Source organism: Lolium perenne, chromosome 1, assembly GCF_019359855.2.
Source record: "Lolium perenne isolate Kyuss_39 chromosome 1, Kyuss_2.0, whole genome shotgun sequence".
Classification (NCBI taxonomy): domain Eukaryota; kingdom Viridiplantae; phylum Streptophyta; class Magnoliopsida; order Poales; family Poaceae; genus Lolium; species Lolium perenne.
The window spans coordinates 209,920,584-209,940,780 of record NC_067244.2 but is presented as its reverse complement, the minus strand read 5'-3'; the positions used below and the strand labels follow the sequence as shown (position 1 = coordinate 209,940,780).

Sequence of the window (20,197 nt, the reverse complement as noted above, 5' to 3'; positions counted from 1 at the left end):
TATAGATTTCACGTGGGAATTACTATTATTATATCCTTGTTAAAAAGACAAAATAAAAAAATCCCCACATCAATGTACTATTCACACTATATTTGTCATAAATTTGTCTTTCTTGTCCAGGATGCCACGGGAATAATTTCAAGTCCAGACAATTTATACGAGTACAATACTTGGTCTTTTTTTTTCCATGAGGATTCGGGTTTTTTCATTTTTTTAAATTACTACGAACTTTGGGGTTTACCATGTGCCAAAAAATCGCGTCCGGGAGAGACATACATCCGTGCTCGATCATGGATGCCAAACACCCCATACATCCAAAAGAATAGTAATTCAAAAAAAGGTTTAAAAATTCTGAATCCTTTTGGGAACGGGAGGTTTAATTAATGGAAGCGCGGTTAGGTATTGTTATCCGTTTTATTAATTGTCCATCCAGATCTAACATAAGCACAATTTCATAATGTCCCATCCTTTTGTTAGTTGGTAAAGTCTAAGGGTTGCAATGTTACCTACAGGTAAAGGTAACCGTGGACACCATACCTATATGGGTTGGGTATGGATATATTTTTATACCCATGGGCATGGGTAGTACCCATACCCTACCCGTTAAGTCACTGGTAGAGCATATGTATAGGTTTGTATTCGTTTAGTATATCCATACCCGACCAATTTATAATAAAATGCGGACCTGTGCAGCTGAGTAGCCTTGTGGGAATCGTCTACTCTAGCACGTTGACTTATGAGTTAGGAGTATTAGATTTTGATTTTCAAATTTTGATAATTGTTATATACTCAATTACCTGTATCGAGTTGAGATAATTGTTTTTTTTAAATGTGTTATCGATGAATGTAAATTTGTGTACAATTTGACTACCACTGGGTATCCATTTGGTGTACCGTTGGGTATGTGTGTTGATATACCTGCGGGTATACATACGAGTAGAATTTTGTGCCCGGGTATGAATATGATACTGATATATCCTACCCGTTGCCATCAATAACTAGGTTAGTTTCTCCAACATGACAATTGAATGGTAAAAAGGTACGGTCCGTTTCAAAAAGGACCCCTACAAACTTTTGAAACATGACACGTCAAAAGTGGCGAACTGCCATAAGTAAGTCCATAACAATCTCGACATCTGACATCCTAGCTAGAAACAAACATTTGTATGGCTTGCCGTAATGCTATCTGTATCTAACTATCTTTCGTTGTACTCCCTCCGGTCCTATATAATTGACTCAAATTTAATATAAAATTATATTAAAATTAAGTCAATTAAAAGAGACCGAAGGGAGTACCACAACAGTTGACATGGATGGGGGCTGACCAAGCCTTTCGGTCTGCACTCGGAGTATAATATTTCCTTGGACTGCATTTTTGTTTTGATATTTCCTTGGTCAAAATATTGAGCAGTAAAATCCTGATAACACTATTTGGTTGACTGACCGCGGCAAGAGAGACAGTCAGTCGTGTTTCTTAGCTTGCGTCGGACGTTTCGCACCGCTAGTCATGGTACCAGATCTTGGCGCACGCGCACAACGTCCCAGTATGAAATGTCAACCAAGACCACCATACACATGGTCTTGACTCTTGACCATACATAACCAGACTAGTACATACTCATTCTGTTCAAAAATAATTATTTTATTATCTAATTATAAATGTATCTATAACAAAATTATATCTACATATACCTAAATTTAGATAAAAGTGAGTGGACCTGATTGATAACAAGCTAATGTTGGAGTTGCATACCAACATGATCTTATACGGGTGTTGGGCAGTTTGGCAGGAGAAAAACGTCAGGAAGCATGGATCTGGTGGACGCACCGTAACCGGTTCAGTCCGATGGGTCATGCGGACCATCTTAGAACATATCCAGCCGCGTTTTCCAAAGCATTTCCAAACGGCACCGGATCGTGTGTTTAGGGGATGTGTTTTATCCGTGCTGCGTTTGAGAAACGTCGCTCCCCAGCCGCGTCCCCCAAACGCCGGCCCAAACTTTTTTAAACATTAAAATACTCTTTTTTTGTTTCTTTTTTTGCATTTTCATTTCAGTAGAGAGAAGAAACATTTCACACACTAATACATAATTAGGAATATGTTTTCCACAAATTAATACATAGTTTGAACCATGGTTGACATAAATATAAAACATTGCAAAATAACGAAACCTAACTAGTGTTTGCATCGAATATTTTGTGTGTTCGCTGCCAAGAAAGAACACTCGGAGACACTCCTAGTCACCAAACTGGAAAATCCAGCTGTTGACGGTACACCTGTTGGTTCTCTCGAGGAAGAATAACCAGAAACCTCTGTGCATATTTTCGCAGCGAAGAAACAACACTCAGTCGTCGTCCTCCTCGGCGTTGTCGCCGTGGTAGTGCCTAGCGTCGCGTCGAACACCTTGACGCTCATGTCGGCCTCGCCAAGGTAGGAGAACGTGAGCACGAAGCCGGCTTCGAGGTGGTGGTAACGCGCGAACTTCTCCCAGCCGGTGTGGAGGTACATCTTGCTGCGCGCGTCGAAGATCACGTCTGCAATCCACCGGCAGCAATGCAACGAGGACAGCTCGTCGCCGGCGACGAAGTCGGCGAACTTATCCGGCAGCCTTTGGATGTCGAGTGGGTCGCCCTTGAGGACGACGACGAACTCGAACAACAATTGCCGCTCCTCCTCCTGCATGTTCAACGATGAAGATTACGGCGTCGCAGGCGACGACGAGCGTGCAGCTCTGCCGTGGCCACGACCACGACCACGGCCGCCGAACTCGTCCTCCGCCTCTACCAGACATGGTGTCGACTCTTGATGAGATGGTGGCGGCTAGGGTTAGGCAGAGAGGCGCTAGGGCTTGTGTGTGAGGGACGATGAGAGAGCGGCCCTTTTTATAGGCCGGAGGGAGGCGGGGGAGCGGTGACGCTCATTAACGTCGGCACACAGAGCTAGGCGCGACGAGACGCTTCGCTGCGCCTCTGCAGGAACTGCACCGTCGTTGCGCGACAATTAACTTCTGCCGCGAGGTAGGCGACGGTTAGGTTAAACTTCAATGTGCCGCTGACCCGTCGGTCCCGCCAGTCCTCGCCTCGCCCTTCGTTGTGTCCGGCGTGCTCGGAGCGTCCCCTGTGGGGTGGGGACAGGCTCGGGGCTCCAGACACCGTATTAGACCACACCGAACAAAAAGAGGCTTTGGGGCACACGGCTGGGAGCGTTTTTTCGTCCGATGCCCTAAATCTCTTTGAGGAACGCTTTGGAGGACGCGACTGGAGATGCTCTTAGATCTTGCTTAGACGGTTCGCCGGAAGCCAAGTAAGGTGATGTGGAAGAAAGAGAGATGGAGTCCACCCGATAAAGGGAGTAATTAAAATCAATACAGACGTTAGCTTGCATGATGAGTCTAAGTCAGGAAGTGTGGGCTTGCTGGTACGTGATCACCATGGGACAATGATTGTGGGTCAAGTCTTTTGGTTTGAACACGTGGTGAGTGCCTTGTCAATGGAGGCAATATCGATCTGCGAAGGAATCAGATTGGCACATGAGAGGGGCTACACTCGCATTATCATTGAGAGTGACTCTCAGGTGGCTGCCAATTTTTGCAATTCTGATGATGATAATAGGTTAGAACTAAGATCAATTAGAGAAATTAGAAGGGCTTTTACTAGTTTTAGCATTTTTGTTGTTGGACGTCAAACCGTCCCAAACGGCGCCGGATCGAGCGGTTTGGGGGACGAGTTTTGTTCGTGCCGCGTTTGGCGAACGTCGCTTCCCAGCCGCGTCCCCAAACGCCGTTCCCAACGAGAAATTCAAATAGTTTGCATTCAAAAGAGATCGTTCCCGCCGAAGTCGTCGCGATCAGAGTAGCGACATCAAAGTACTGGACGCGAGATCATATTACGTCGTACTCCATGGGCTCGCATTGGTGACAGCGATACACCCGGCCAGCGCATGCTGGTGCACGCGCGCCGCCAACGCCTTCTTCTCCAGCTGCGCCGCCCTCCGTCCTTTCCGCTCCGCCGTCGACACCTTCCGGCGCAGACAGTTTTGATGCCAATGATCATCGGTCCAGCCTTACGGCTTCTTCTTCGAAGCCGGCGCCTTCCGTGGCTTCGCGAAGGGCGCCTTCGCCCCTTTCCTCTCATTGCCCGGCGGCTTCTTGGCCGCTTTATTGGCCATTTTTTTGGGGGCAGTTGGCGGCGCCATGGATGGTGAGAGGGTGCGGCGGGAGGAACAATGTAGCGACGGCGGGAGGGAGAAATGAATCGGCGGACGGGATAGCTCAAATGTGTTGGGATGACAGAAATGTGCGGCGGAAGAGGCGCGATTAGGCGGGAGCGGTGGACCAATTTTCCATGTGCCGCTGACGCGTCGGTCCCGCCACCCCTCGCTTTTCGGTGTGTCCGGCGTCCCCGGAGCGTCCCCTGTTTAGCGGGGATGGGCTCGGGGCGCCGGACACCGTATCGGACCGCGCCGGACAAAAATCGGATTTGGGGGACGCAGCTGGAAACTTTTTTTTGTCCGGCGCGCCCAAATCCCTTTGGGGAACGGTTTGGGGATGCGACTGGAGATGCTCTATACAAGCTAGTAGTGATTTTCCCTGAAAAAAAAGCTAGTAGTGATAGCAGGGGATGCATCTGGATTAATTGTAACCCAGATTTTTCTCACTAACACTCTTCGTGAGTGACTGTACTCCTCTCAGTTAATCTATAAAAGCTCTTGATTCACAGAAAAAAGACACTTATTTCTGGAGTTCAGTGAAGTCCAATCTCACCTTCCATTTTCAACAGAAACAGTGCCCATCGGCCGCTCCCCGCCACCGTCCAGCGCTCCTCCCCGCTTTCCGGTCGATGGGCTGGGTAGGTGGCGACTCGGCGCGGCAGCCGGCCGGGGGCCGCCGGGTAGGTGCCCCCACCGGTCTCCCGACGGCGCCACCCAGCCAGAAAATTACCTTACCTTGACCATTTCCCTGATCGCATCACCGCAACGCTAACAACCCCGCTCTGACTGACTCGGATCCGTTCCTCGACGCAACCTACCACCTTTCGTCCTCCTCCCTCCGCGAGGTCCTAATTTATACCACCAACCCAGCCCAGCAATCATCTTGTTACCGCTTGCTGCCTCCCATCGATCGCCACCCACGGCCTGCTGCACCACCATGCTCTGAGTCTGATCCCCGCGCATCTCTCACCAGCTTTTCCGGTCATGGCGTCCGTGAGATCGTGCGTGTCCGTCAAGCCGGCCGCGGGCCCGGCCAGGTACAGATCCGCCAGGCTCGGGGCGGCCAGCTTGGAGCCGAGAAGCCTGCGCATATCCGCTTCTTGTTCTTCCTCCTTGCCATCCGCTGCGGACGGTTGCAGCAGCAGCAGAGGTGTCGGCTGTGCTGCCAGCAGCAGCGGGAGGGGCGACGGCGCCGTTGCTGGTTTGGTCGGACATGGCGGGAGCGCGAGGAGGCGGATGGGCGGGCGGGATGTCGCCGCCATGTGCAGCGCCAGCCTGGAGGGGGTCCGGCACGCCGCCGTGCCCACAGTGCCGGCGCTGCCGGAGCGGGTGAAGGCGGTGGCGCTCATGGCGGCCGTCATGCTGCTCTGCAACGCCGACCGCGTCGTCATGTCCGTCGCCGTCGTGCCGCTCGCCGCGCAGCACGGCTGGTCCAGCTCCTTCGTCGGCATCGTCCAGGTACTGCCCCCGCCCCCCACGATCGCGTCTCCTTTCCCTGTCCAGTTTACTTCCTTTAGTTTGCACAATAAGTGAAGTAAAGGACACTTTGCTCAAACATTAAGCAAGAATTTGCTAACAACGAAAGGTTCCAGCCGTTTGTTGAGCTTCGTCACTGCTTAACGAAGTCAACTATGCATTAAGTTCAGACCCGATGCGCGATCGGCTGAAGCATTCTCTACATTTTATAAGCCAGGCTGCCAGGCAGTGCCAGCTACTACTGGAGTACATTTTATAATAAGCATCAAGTTCAGACTGCTTGTGCTGAGCTCCAGATAGGTAGTAATTTCAAGTGCCAATTTCGCGGAAGACGCCAAAATTTAGCAAGCGGTACATACTGAATATATAGGGGTAATTCTGCAACTTGAGGTGTTACCGCTTGCTGATTTTTACACTTCAAATTTGACAAAGTCAAAGATGCATTGGACTTCAGTTTTACCTGGTGACTGAAGATTGGTTGCATCAGCAGCTGCCTCTTGAGGCTCACCATTGCAACACTAGTTACTAAACTAGTAGATGTGATCAAGCGTACAATGATGTGGTATATGAATTAATGCAGAATGTATACTCTACTTTAGTTGGAGATACGAATGCTTGAGCCTTTGTAACAAGCAATAAGCATGAACCCTAGACAAGCACTCGTTCTCCTATGATCAATTTGACAATATGCCCATGAATAACTAGACTAAAACAAACACAAGTACCTTACTGTCATACTCATATCGTGCAAGGTTTGATGATGTCCAAATTGGCTGACTTGAGACTAAATCTTCCCACCACTGTTGCAGTCATCGTTTCTGTGGGGATATGTTTTCTCATCCATGGTTGGAGGAGCTTTGGCAGACAAATACGGAGGGAAGAAGGTGATGGCAGGTGCTGCTGCACTCTGGTCCTTGGCCACTTTCCTCACTCCGTGGGCCGCTTCTCAATCTGCCGCTGTGTTGCTTGCTGTGCGTGTGCTCTTTGGAATTGCAGAAGGTGTCGCGTTTCCGACAATGAGCACTTTCTTACCCAAGTAAGCACCCCATATCACTCATTGAATTTAATCTGCATTGGATTCAAATAACCTGCTTGAAGCAACATTTCATCTCTGACGCCTAAAGAGGATCAGGCAAAGGCATTAATCTCCAGCAACACTTGGAGCAGCACAAGCCAACTATTTTAACTGCTAGGAGATGAATCATAGTAGCAGTTGCTATAACTGAAAACATAGGGTGCTAGAAGGATTAGTTTATCTCATAGTTATACTTACGAATATTTCAGACTGCACTCTTTTCATTGATAGCATCAACCAATTCTACTTGTTGCAGCATCTAGAAAAAAAACATCCGCTACATATTTGATGCAATCAAATGCAGCTTCAGTTCAGGTTCTTAATTTCATTTTTTATTATTATCATGAAACAGGTGGTTCCCAACACATGAACGTGCCACTGCTGTTGGCATTTCCATGGGAGGATTCCATCTTGGAAACGTCGTAAGCTTCCTAGCAACACCGGTCATCATGTCACATATAGGCCTCGCTGGAACATTCGCCTTCTTCGCATCACTTGGTTACCTGTGGATCGCTGTATGGCTGTTGAATGTAGAAAGTGACCCTATCGACAGCCGTACTATAAGCAAATCTGAGCTGCAACTAATACTAGCTGGACGAAGTAAATCAAAGGTCAAAGGTGACAAATTTCCATCTTTAAGGGAAGTGTTCTCAAAGATGGGAATGTGGGCCATCATTGTAGCTAATGTGATAAACAACTGGGTAAGAATGACGGACAATCAGAATTAAAATTCAGTGATACTGCTGTCTAGATATTAACATTTACAAATTCAAAATACCATGCAGGGCTATTTTGTCCTACTATCATGGATGCCGGTGTACTTCAAAACGGTATGTATGCCATCTGAGCTTCTAAATCATTCTGATAGATCTGCGTCACAACTCTTCTATAAGCTGTTGTTTGCGACTATTATCCCAACAGGTATATGATGTCAATTTGAAACAAGCTGCATGGTTCAGCGCCATACCTTGGGCCGTCATGGCTCTATCAGGATATGTTGCAGGAGCTTCTGCAGATTACTTGATCAAATCTGGCGTCTCAACCGTGCGGGTTCGGAAAATTATGCAGGTAAGAGAATCATCTGAATAGCCTTATATAAATAGAGTTTACTAACAAAATGCAAGAGCTGAAACATAAGGCTCGTCACAATACCAACACTCTCTTTGCCTGGTGCAGTCAATTGGTTTTATCGGCCCAGGTGTGTCATTGCTATGTTTAAGATTCGCTCAAACACCATCAGTCGCGGCAGTTATCATGACCGCTGCCTTGGGTTTGAGTTCCTGCAGTCAAGCTGGGTATTTCTGTAATGTACAGGTATATGTTCATGTCCCCTCATATCCTGATCCTATCATCTCTACTGAAAGTACTCCATCGCTGTACTTCAATCTGACCCAATGTGTTTTCTTCACGATTCTTCCATCAGGACATTGCCCCTCAATACGCTGGATCTTTGCACGGTATGTACACAAATTTGAGAGCATCAGTACAGAACATCCATATTCCTACAATGCATTTCTTCATCTCTTGTGTCTGACATTTCTTGCTTGAACAGGCATGACCAATGGCATCGGGGTGGTGGCTGCCATAGTTAGCACTGTAGGAGCAGGTTACTTCGTCCAGTGGCTCGGATCGTTCCAGGCCTTCCTCACCCTCACGGCGGTGCTTTACTTCAGCGCCACCATTTTCTACAACACCTACGCCACAGGAGACCTGATTTTTGACTGAGCTGAAACAAATTATTCTTTTCGTGTATAATTCCAAGTGTACAAGTACAGCCTGTAAAATGCCTTGTCTCAGGCACCCTGTACAGAGCCAAGAAATGAATAAAAGTAAGATCGAATTGTTGGTTCTGCATATAAAACCGAGTGCAGCGTCTTTGTATAATGGAAAAAGTAGGGAACACAGAGATTATTCAACGAAATTATCATTCTCTTTGTCTTGCTTTCCTAAATGAAATTATCATTCTGTTTCTCTTGCTTTCCAAAATGAGGCCAGATGATCAGATCTCTCCTAGTAGGAAGCGTAACAATTCAACAATCTTGCACAAAGATAGGTACCAGTAATTGACAACTATGTTGCTCAATCCACTGTTTTTATTCGTTCGTCCATTCAGGTTACAATCTAGCTAGAGTCACAATTCTAGCTTTTGCCTTCGTTAAAAAAAAACCTAAACAATGGTAACAGCCATTGCAGCATTCAGATGCCTTCTCCTTATATACATAGGTGGTTGCATCATGATGCACATTATTACCCCAAATGACTGACAATAATTCAAATGGGCGAAGGAGCCAGGTCAAAGTCACTCCTGCTAGGCTTGTTTGAAACTGGAATAACCTGGAAGCAGAACACATGGTCCATTATAAATTGGCTGTATGAAACTTAGTGGCAGAGATTTACACGTGATTTGATATTATACCGTCTCTGAGGATGGTATCCAATCATTTGTTGCAGGGTTGCTCATGCGACGAACAACGTTGTTGGATGAGTACGCCACAGTTGTTACACCGAGGAAGCTAGTGTTGGTGTTGGATCTTTCCACTTTGATAAAGCCCGTGCCAGTCTGCAAAGAAAAACTATCAACCTGAGAATTAGATGGTCATAGAGAGATGTTGCAGAATGCACATCGTGTCACAATCAGAATTACCACCAAAATATCAACTAGATAAAGCAAACAATCACTTCCCCTCATCTGAATGATATCAAGTACATACTTGCAAGATCTCTCTACTAGAACTTCCCAAATTCCCAACGAGTACCAATACTCGTTTGCTAGCCTACAATATCTTGAATGTTTTCCAAACCACGTGAGCATATGCAATGAACTGCTAGATCTAAGAGCTTCAACACAGTGCGGACTTGTACCAGTTAAAATTGCCTGATGATCAAGCTTTTCAATGACAGTTCTAAGAGTTCTTTAAACCGCTACTGGCTCAGTAACATCTAAATCAAGCCCAATCTTCCAAGACACGTAAAAAAACTAGCCGTATTCCTATAACTGGCCATGCAACTGCAGAGGAACTGGCAAATTGATAGTTGAGGCAGAAGTATGTACCAAGTAGTTCTGCAACAACCAGGGTACAAAATCTTTTCCATTGTTGGTCATCTTTGCCAGCTCTGACCACTAACATATACTTAGGGACTTTGGCACCCTGGGTCTTCAATTTTTTTGAGGAAGATTGACCCTTTCCCTTTTTTGCAATAGTAGGCTTTGACCAGGTTTCAAATAATTTTTGCACACAGCACTATGACACAATGTTGTTTGCAAAAATGATGACAAACATCACAGATAGTCTGGCAAGTTTCACTGGGGAGTGCATCCGAGATGAAGAGTGATCTATTGGTGGTACACTGCTGGACGTTTACTACTACCACATTCGAGAAAATTGGTGGCGCACGAAATTTATTGTGCTCTCATAGCCTCATAGGGCTACCAGCTGTTATGTAGAGTATTTTCTCATAGACATCAATGGGAAAAAGCATCATGATCTTCAGGTACGCAACCGTTGAATATCCGAGCTACCAATGCGAGTAATCAACATGGTTACACACGATTAGATATTACTGTCAGTGTCATACACATCTAACCTCCTAGTTGTCAATTACGAAGAGACAAAACGGAATGAAAATTCAGGACTCTGGATGCATTCAGATATCATGATTAACCTGTATTCAACATTTTAAAAAACACTTGGTTTTTCTAAATGCTAGCACTTTAACAGATGGTTACTAAGGGAACTGCTAGCACCACTGCAAACTGAAACCAACAAAACATGCACAATGCCTCGCTAACATGTGAGCATAGAACCCACTTGTAATCCTTAACGGATGATGTTTCCGACTTATATCTCTGCTGTGGTATTGGGCTTACTTGATACAGTAGCTTATTGCAGCGCTTTGGTCAGTGTAATTAATTATGTTAGGCCGCCAACAGAGTTCGATATTTTTTCGATGGAACTGCTCTAGCGTTGGTGTCCACAATTATATACGGCATTAAGATGAAAGCTCAAAGCTAAAAGAGTTAGTAGTAATTGGTCCCATCAAGGGTACTGAAATGCTAAATATTCATATACTCTGGAAAACCCAAGGCAGCCATGGAACACCTAGAGAGTACAGACATTGGTGCGCATGTCACATCTACAGGCTGCACAATCACACAAACCTCCAAGCCAAGCTCACCGTGTGATGCTGCTTGTCGATGCAGTTGATCCCATGGTAATACTGCGTCTCCACGTGCTCTTCCCCGCTCGCATCCCCACCGTCAAGCACCAGCTTCTGCGCACGACAAAGGGACACTCTTACATTGACCAGTTCGACAGTCGAACAGCAGGAAAGCGAGTTCAACCTGGGGCTTGGCCTCGAGGTCGCGGAGCTTGCGGAGCTCCGGCGGATCGCCCGCAGCGGGCACTTCGGCACGGTCCGGGCCGGCGTCCGACGGGTCGCTGCGCGGCGGCTTGGCCGGGCGCGTCGGAGCGATGCTGTCGAAGTACCCGCGCACCTGCGCCTCCGCCCGGGCGGCCTCCTCCGGCGGCAAGTGCGGGTCGCTCCGCGCCGGCCGTGTCGCCTCCATGGCGAGTTCTCTTGGTCTCCTCTCGCTCGGTTAGAGCTGGACGGGGCTGGTAGCTTGGTGGGTGCTGGGTGGTGGAGTCGCCGGTTTCCGGTGGGCGGGGAGGGTGGTTTTGTGATGCTCGGCTGTTTGGCTGACAGTGGGGCCATGTGGGTGCCGACGTGCCGTGAATGCGATGGTAGTTTACTGATGGCGAAAGCCGGGAGGATCAGATGACCCTAACCCGCCGGCTGTGCTGAGATCGTGACCGCTGGATAAGGTCTCTTTCTAAGTAAAACTACACTAGCAAAAGTAAAACTAACATATTCTCAAAAAAAAAAAAAAAAGTAAAACTAACATAGAAACGATGTCCACACCACACCACAGTGATTATCCCGTGGCACGCCTTACGGGTGTGTGCACGCGCGCAGCGGACTGAAGCGGCTCTCTACAACTGTAGAATTTCAGAATTCCATAATGCCCTGTTTGGTTGCATAGAATTCGCCTCCGAATTGAATTGACAATGGAATACCAAATCAACAAATTCAATGGAATACCATTTTGGGTGTTTGGATGTGCGTGGTATTCACCTCTAGAATTAAGGTTACAATGGAATACCAAATCCTGTTTGGTTGTACGATGTGTGGAATTGAAAGTTTTTTTTGACTTTGAACAACATAACATTGTCTAATATGAATGATTCTTTTATAATTTGCCATATTTCTCTTTTGTGCAGGTCTATTCTGTTTTTTTAACTCTGAAATACTTGTGAAATAGTACATTGGCTAAGCTATCAGCGAAACAAATCATGAACTAGCTCGCTCCCATGGCGTGGCCGTGATACCTGCGTCCGGCGAACCCGGTCGTAATCCCTGCGTCCTGCGCGGCCCGGCCGTAGCCGTCGTGGCCGGTATACCCTGCGGCCTCTCCTTCCAGGCGTTGCCCCCATGGCCTCCCGCTGCAGAGCTCGGGGCAGGAGTTCCCCATCCACCCCACCGCAGTTCCCCATCCACCCAAGTATGGAGGGCCGCACCGCCTAGAACTCGAGCTGGGGCTCAAGGAGGCCGTATTAGAGTCGTAGGCGGCGGGGGAGGGCTGGCAGAGGCAAGGCGGCACCGAAATCAGGGCCGGCGACCGAGCTGGGGTTAGGGCGTGGGCACGCGTGTGGGGCCGTAGAGAGGGAACGCTGTGGAGGAATTGGTGGAGGAGATCGAGGCCGAACCGTGGCGGTGAATGGCGGCGCCGGAGAGGGTCCGCCAGGGCCAGGGTGACGGTGGGCGGCGGCGGCAGCGGCGCTGAGAGAAGCGAGGACTTGGGGACAAAGGCGAAGCGAAGCGAGTTGGAAGGAGCGAAGCGTCACCCTCCAATTCGGAGCCAATACGGAGGGTCAGACCTCTGAATTGGGGCACAGGTAAGTTAGGTGGGCGCGGGGGTCAGCTCGGAATTGGTCCAGGATTCCAGGGGCCAATACCACGCACATCCAAACACTGGAATTTGGGTTTTTAATTCCGAAAAGCCAATTCAGAGATCAATTCCGTGCAACCAAACAGGGCATAAGAGTTTCACTCTCTACCTTATTGACTTAGCAATATGGGCCAAAAAATTTGTTACTGCGTTCGAATTTTATATAAATTTGTAACGAAGTCACATTAATTAGCATATCTCTAGTTCAAGATTGAAATTTAATACAAGTCTCAAGAAAAATCCTATAAATCAATATGATAAAGTAGACAACCAAAATTACAGTTACATAGTTAATATTAATAATTTGTAGAATTACTCTGAATAAAAAGTATCCTAATTATGTTACGTAATGAGAGAATCAAGCCAGCTTCAAGGTAGTTTGGATTGTGATCAAAGTGAATCATTCGAAAATTGTTGCCAACTCTTTAACATGCCAATGCTATTTTTTAGCCAATAGCAGCCAACTCATAGGCAAACTTAATAGATAGAAAATCTTTGGTAGAGCAAACTCGGGCAAAGACCAGGTTCAATACAAAGCTGAGTGTTTTTCACTTCTATCCTAACCCTCCTCCGGATTCTCTAGCGGACATATGGTCCCAACTTAAGTCATTCCAGGGCATCTGTTGTTTCACCACGACGAGAAAAAATCATCTTATGCTCTGATCACCTTTGGTAGTGGTGAGCGAGATGCAAGCAACTCATATCTCAAAACCTAAAGTGCAGCTATGTAAACTAGTTTCCCCCCTAGTGTCCCGAACATGCAAATTCTAGACCAAAATAAATAAATTTTATACTAAAATCTTAGACTTCTTTCAAACTTGATTTTATCCTATAGTCTTAATTGACGACAATTTTCTATTACTTATATAGCATAGTTGACAATATAAAGATGTTTCTAAACATTATTATATTGTTATTAGTTTATACTAAACTCCAAAGTTTGTTTGAGGAAATTAATTTTAGTTGTATGATGCAATAAAATTCTCCTTGTATTAAATTTCCACGGTTCCATAAATTATGTAGTATATACATATATATTCGTCCAAATGAATGTGTGTTCGTAGATATATGTTTTCTGTATATTTAAACATCATTTTATAGATCTCCAAACTATGCTTAAACAAATATCTTAGCACCGGTCTAAGTATAATCATGGAAGCTTCTATAAACTCAAACATTGGCAAATGTGTTTCACAAGTTGGGTTGAGTGGTAAGTTGACAACATTGTGTTGCACTTAGTATTGAAATATCATCGATTATAATTTTTTTTTTGAACTTCAATATATATAACTTAGACAATCGAGTTTGAGTTACAGGCAGAGTTGCATTCAGCAAGAACTATGTCCAACACGCAGGAAGGAACAGAGTTACAACTTGTACTATCACAGTTCATATTCCTGGCATACTTAGCTAACTCGTGGGCTGCCGAATTGCCCGATCTGTGCACTTTCTTGACAGTAAAACCAGGGAACCAACGTAGCAGATTTTTGGCATCTTTGATTATGAAGCTAAGCTCGGATCTGCTGTTATCCTGCGAGGCAAGCTCATTAATAACAGAGGCATTATCACATTCTATGATGGTGTGCGCGTTTGCAAAGGCCATGGTGTTCCTAATGCCGTTTAAGGCAGCCAGCCCTTCAGCCATGAGAGCATTGGGACAGTTTTTAAGAACTCCCCAGGCTGAAGTGACTATCTCCCCTCTGTGATTTCTCAGAATCGCTCCCCAGGAGCCTTCGTTCCGATCCTGGATGAAAATTGCGTCGACGTTCAACTTCAGCCAATCACGTCTCGGAGGAGTCCATGGTTTGGGAGGTATTTTATTGATGGTACTCTTGCCACTGTCAGTAACAACAGCCTTTCCTTTGTCGTCATAAGGTAGAAATCTGGGTTTTCCGTGGGTGAAGTTTTCGAGGTAAGAAACAATGAAGTTTGCATATTGTTGGATTCCACATTTTCCATCCCCAAAGATTGAATTGTTCCTCAAATGCCAGGCCCGCCACCAGATGAAAATCAGCTTGGGTCTTGTCACTTCGTCACACTGGTTGAGAAGGAGCAGCACCCAGTCACTGCCAGTTTTTCCGAGTTGATCCTCATGAGGGAGGCTCCAGCTTTTCCTAACATGTTGTCTGAGAGCGTACGCTTTGGTACAGTTCATGACAGCATGGTAAGCATCCTCAGGTTCCATGCCGCAAACAGTACAAGTAGGAAGCAGGTCCATATTTCTACTGCAGCGATGGGTCTGAACTCCAAGCGAGTTGGTGGCAAGCTTCCAACAGAAAACTTTCAGCTTCGGTGGAACATTGGCCTTCCAGATGAGGTTCCACATATGTCTCTCTCCATCAGGATTGGAGCTAGAAGAACATTGATTTTCCAACTCTTGGATTTGCATTCCCAGTCTATACGCGCTTCGAACAGAGAATACTCCATTGTTTTCATGAGCCCACGCGATGCAATCATCGTGTTGGTTTGGAGATAGGCAAATTTTCATGATTTCATCAGCATCAGGGGGATGGAACAGGGATCGAATGGTATTTTCGTCCCAAGTATTTGAGGGTTTATTGATCAGCTCGGAAACCCATCTGATTCTTTGTTTTCCCGCCTTTCCAATCACCTTATGGTTTCCCCTGGGCAGCCAGTTATCTCTCCAAATTCTAACTTTGGAGCCATTTCCAATTCTCCAGATTATGCCCTGTTTGAGGAGTTCAATCCCATGGGTAATTCCTTGCCAGCACGGGGAGGTGTTGTTGGGAAAAACAGTATCTAGAAGCTGACCATTAGGGTAGTATTTTGCTTTTAGGAGTCTAGCGCATAAGGTTTCCGGCATCTGTAACAGACGCCAGGCTTGCCTTGCAAGCAGGGCCTTGTTGAACATTCTCAGGTCCTTGAAACAAATGCCGCCTAGTTTTTTGGGTCTAGTGATTTTATCCCAAGCTAACCAGTGGACTTTCCTCTGATCGTCCTCATCACCCCACCAAAAGTCTCTGATTATTTTGGTCAGCTCATCACACAGTCCAGCCGGGAATTTGAAGACACTCATAGCATGGTTGGTGATGGACTGGGCGACTGCTTTTATCAGAGTCTCTTTGGCTGCCCCTGACATGTACTTTTCATTCCAGTCAGAACATTTCTTCCTGAGTTTTTCTTTTGAACATTTCAGCTTTCCCTCTTTAATGCAACCTTCAGGGATCGGCAGACCAAGATACTTGTCTTCCAAAGTCATTTTTGCAACATCAAGGATGGCTGCGACCTCCTTTCCATCTTTATCAGAGACGTGTTGTCCAAGGAGTAGAGAACACTTCGCTGGGCTTAGTAGCTGTCCAGTTCCCTTCTCATAGAGTGTAAGCACCTCACGGATATGTTTTGCTTGCTCACTATCCGCTCTAAAAAAGAGCAGGCTGTCATCGGCAAATAAAAGGTGGGATATTCTTGGTCCCTTTCTACTGATGTTGAGTTCTTGAATCAGTTTTGCAGTAATACTTCTGTTGAGGAGGGCTGAGAGACTTTCTCCTACAAGCAGAAACAGGTAAGGGGACAGTGGGTCACCTTGTCGAAGGCCTCTCGAAGGGGAGAAGCAATCCAGAAGTTTCCCATTAAATTTGACAGAGAAATTGACAGTTTTTATGCATTGCATGATCCATTTGATCCACTGTTCATTGAATCCCATGCATCTCAGGGCATCTTCAAGAAAGCCCCAGTCAACTCGGTCGTAGGCCTTCATTAGATCCAATTTGTAAGCGCAAAATTTTCCCGGGTTCTTGTTTCCATTTTGTAAGGCATGAAAACACTCAAATGCGATGATAGCATTGTCGGTGATCATTCTACCGGGGACAAACGCGCTCTGGGTTTCCGAGATGATGTCTTGGAGAAGCGGCCTCATTCTGTTGACAATGCATTTTGAAACTACCTTGTAGACCACGTTGCATAGACTTATTGGTCTGAAGTCTTTGATGCTTTGTGGGTTCTTCATTTTTGGGATTAGGACAATAGCAGTCTCATTTACTCCTTTGGGCATCACACCCTCTTCAAAGAACTTTCTGACAGCGTAGATAATGTCCTTCTTCAGGGTTCCCCAGTTTCTTTGGTAGAAACACGCTGGAAATCCATCGGGGCCTGGAGCTTTGGTGGGGCCAATTTGGAAGAGGGCAAAGCTGATTTCATCATCAGTGAACTGGGAGCAAAGCATATTGTTGATCTCAGGGGTGATAACTTTGTGGAATAAATTTGTAACCAAGCTGGGCTGGACAGAGTGGTCGACTGTGTATAGCTCTTTGAAAAACGTGTTGGCTAATTCCTGCATTTTTGTTTCATCTTTGATCAGCTTGCCCTTGTCATCCACGAGTTGGTTGATTCTATTTTTCTTGGCTCTCCAAGTCGCCTTACGGTGGAAGTAGTTGGTGTTGCGGTCGCCGGCTTGAAGCCAATTAACCCTGGACCTCTGCCTCCATTTCAGTTCTTCCTTCTCTAGCAGTTCGTCAATCTCATGACAAAGTTTCTTTGCTTTTGTCCTACTCACGCTGTCATTTTTCATGTTGGCCTGTTCAAGCTGTTTTCTCCTTATCTTAATCTGCTTGGGAATGTGACCGATGGTGTGATTGCTCCAAGTGTGGAGATATGACATAACTCCCTGCAGGTTTTTCATGACATCCCCAAGATCATTTGGTTTATTGTGGGCTTCCCAAGCCGTGTTTATCTCATCTGAGAGACATGGTTCCCTTTCCCAGTAGGTCTCATACCTGCGTTGATAATTAGGAGTAGTCAAAGCATTTATAGCATCGAGATTTAAAAGAATGGGGCAATGGTCAGATCTAGAGGAAGTGATGTGCATAACCTGGTGTTTAGGGAACATGTTGTACCAATCTGGACAGGCCACCACTCTGTCCAATCTCACTCTGACATTATTTGGGTCAGCTTGTTTGTTATCATACGTCCAGGGGCAACCTTTGTAGCCAAGATCATGCAGATTACAGAAGGAGAGGGTGTCTCTGAATTGTTTCATTTGGTTCTCATTTCTTTTTCTCTTGGACCAATGCTCACTCTGATACATGCATTCATTGAAATCTCCCAACATAACCCACGGTCCAGGAAGCAATGGTTTTATCCTCCGGAGAAGACTCCACATGTTATGCCTTTCCTGAGCTTTGGGCTCTCCATACACAAAAGTACACCTCCATTTATTAGCATCAGGCATGTTACAGATTGTTACATCTATATGGTTTGTGCCCATTTTGAAAAGCTCAACTTGGATGCTATCCTCCCAGAAAAGAGCTAGGCCTCCTCCTTTTCCCTCTTCCTTAAAGGTGATCACGTTTCTAAGGCCTAATCTCCATCTAAGATTTTCTACATATTTATTATTCTGGCGTGTTTCAGAGAGAAATAGGATTTTTGGGTTATACACACGCATGAGCCGTTCTAGTTCCTGAATTGTCGCAGCCCGGCCTAATCCGCGACAATTCCAACTTAAGAGTATCATGGCTCCTGACCGGTGCGCTCCTTCGCACCGGTCAGTTGGCCAGCGGCCCCTGGGCTGGCTGCCTCCTCTTCTGCTGCTTCCTCCGAGCCTTCCTCTTCCGGTCCATCCTTCTGGTTATCTCCTGTGATCTGCACATAGGATTCAGCAACCTCTTCTTCCTCCTTAGTATGATCTTGTATCTGGTTCTTCAGGTGTTGATCCTCCTCCTCTCTGAGCTTGCGGAGGTTGTCTGCTCCCAGGCACTCCTCAAGAGACGGCACTGGGTAGTAGTGTCTCTTTGAGGATGGCTGGAACTGGTTGTCTTCTTCTTCCTGCCTGTTCCTAGTGCGTGTAGCCCCCAGGTCTCCTTCCTGGGTTGGGTACACCGCATTAGCAATCTTGTCTGCTTCATCTATCTTCCTTGTGGTCCTCTTCCAGCGGGCTATCTTGTTCTTTTGCGTGATCATGTCAGGTTGCTTCTGGATGTTGTCGTGGCCGTGCTTGTCCTTGGGCTTATTCTTGACAGCTTCATTGTTGTTCAGGATGTCGGCGATCTTGACAGCAGCTTCCTGGATGGCTTTAGTGGTCATCCCACCTTTGCCATCTCCAGGTACTTGCTTGGTGCGAGGGCCACTAGCAGGATTGGCCTTGGCGAGAGCATCCTTGAGCTGCTCCCCCGAGATGTTGGTGGAGCGGGGAGCAGGGGCCGGAACTGTAGCCTGATCACAGGCCTGCGCCCCTGGTTGAGTGCTTGGCGCCGAGGCGTGACGATGGTTCTCCTCTTCCTTCCCCTTCTGCGTCTTGTCCTGGATGGAGAGGTTAGCCACGTCGTGGGCGACGCGGCCAATGTTGGCGTTGTGGCGTGGTGGGATGGCGTTGTGAGCACGAGCGTTGATGAAGAGGTCGTTGCGCCACGGAAGAGCATAATGATTCAGCTCCTGGCCCGTCGTCTCTGGCATCGGCCAGCGCCGCGGGTCTTTGTATTGATTCGGGGCCACCCGAAGCTCATCGCTGTACGCCATCATCCTCTTCGCCTCCGGCAACCTGCACTCAGCATCTTGATGCCCGATGAAGCCGCAGTGGTGGCAGAAGTTTGGTAGCCTTTCATAGGCCACATTGATGATCACTTCTTCTTCTCCAATTTCGTCCTGGATGGTGATCCACCTTTGGAGAGCTTGGTCGATGGGGAGAAGAACTCTTGCCCTGAGAATCTTGTCACATATATCTCCTCTAGCATCATTGTCAATGTGCATTAGCTCACCAATAAAATTTCCAAGATTTCTAGCAAGATCCTTAGAGAGCATATAGAAAGGAATATTGTGGAATTGAGTCCATATTGGAATGCTAGTGAACATCACGGTTTCAGGATCAACCCCTTCTCTAAGGACATCTACTAGAACGGCATCATTTTTGTAACTCCATGGCCCCCCATTGGTAACATGCATATAGTCACCTTCATCGGAAAATTCTAAGACAAACCTTCGGTCAGGGAGCTGGTGTGTGTTGATGTGTCCTCGGATGTTCCAGAGGTACTTCATGCTGTCGATGAGGTTCCTCGAGGTCACAAGCAGGGTGGACATGAAGATGCCCACCGCCATGAACCTCCTGCGAGCAGCGCCTCGCGCGTTTGCAATGTTCACCTTCAGGATCTTCTTCTCCTTGTCTGTCCCCATCTCTTGGACGATCTCCTTGCCCTTCGACAAGCGAGCAAGGGTAGTCGATGCCCCACCGGTGTTTGCGGACTGACCCTCCACGGACACCACCAGTTTATTGTTGTCGCTGGTTCTGGTGGTGCCCATGGTGTCAGGGGCGTTGCTTCCTTTCGTGTTCATGTCGTTGGGGGTGGTAGGGGAGGTAGTGGGCATATAGTGCAGGGCTTTGAGTTGGGGCACTGTGATCATCTGTATGATGGGGGGAGTATTTGTAATGTGTTTGATCCTGTGATTGCTGCCCACATAAAAGCGATTGATATGGTGTTCG

General features: G+C 46.9%; 2 protein-coding genes across 2 annotated transcripts; one reads left to right on the top strand and one right to left on the bottom strand.

The window, feature by feature from the left end:
• The first annotated feature begins 4,812 nt into the window (after positions 1 to 4,812).
• LOC127322692 (probable anion transporter 2, chloroplastic) lies at positions 4,813 to 8,611 on the top strand. Its single transcript, XM_051351168.2, has 8 exons — positions 4,813 to 5,668; positions 6,496 to 6,722; positions 7,114 to 7,462; positions 7,547 to 7,591; positions 7,683 to 7,829; positions 7,938 to 8,075; positions 8,185 to 8,218; positions 8,314 to 8,611. Exons 1-8 carry the CDS (start codon positions 5,195 to 5,197, stop codon positions 8,484 to 8,486), a joined length of 1,587 nt encoding a protein of 528 aa, XP_051207128.1. The 5' UTR covers positions 4,813 to 5,194; the 3' UTR covers positions 8,487 to 8,611.
• A 210-nt stretch (positions 8,612 to 8,821) lies between these two features.
• Positions 8,822 to 11,427, bottom strand: LOC127322708 (uncharacterized). Its single transcript, XM_051351169.2, has 4 exons — positions 11,104 to 11,427; positions 10,938 to 11,033; positions 9,178 to 9,321; positions 8,822 to 9,095 (listed from the first exon to the last, which is right to left on the bottom strand). Exons 1-4 carry the CDS (start codon positions 11,326 to 11,328, stop codon positions 9,033 to 9,035), a joined length of 528 nt encoding a protein of 175 aa, XP_051207129.1. The 5' UTR covers positions 11,329 to 11,427; the 3' UTR covers positions 8,822 to 9,032.
• Between the last annotated feature and the right edge of the window lie 8,770 nt (positions 11,428 to 20,197).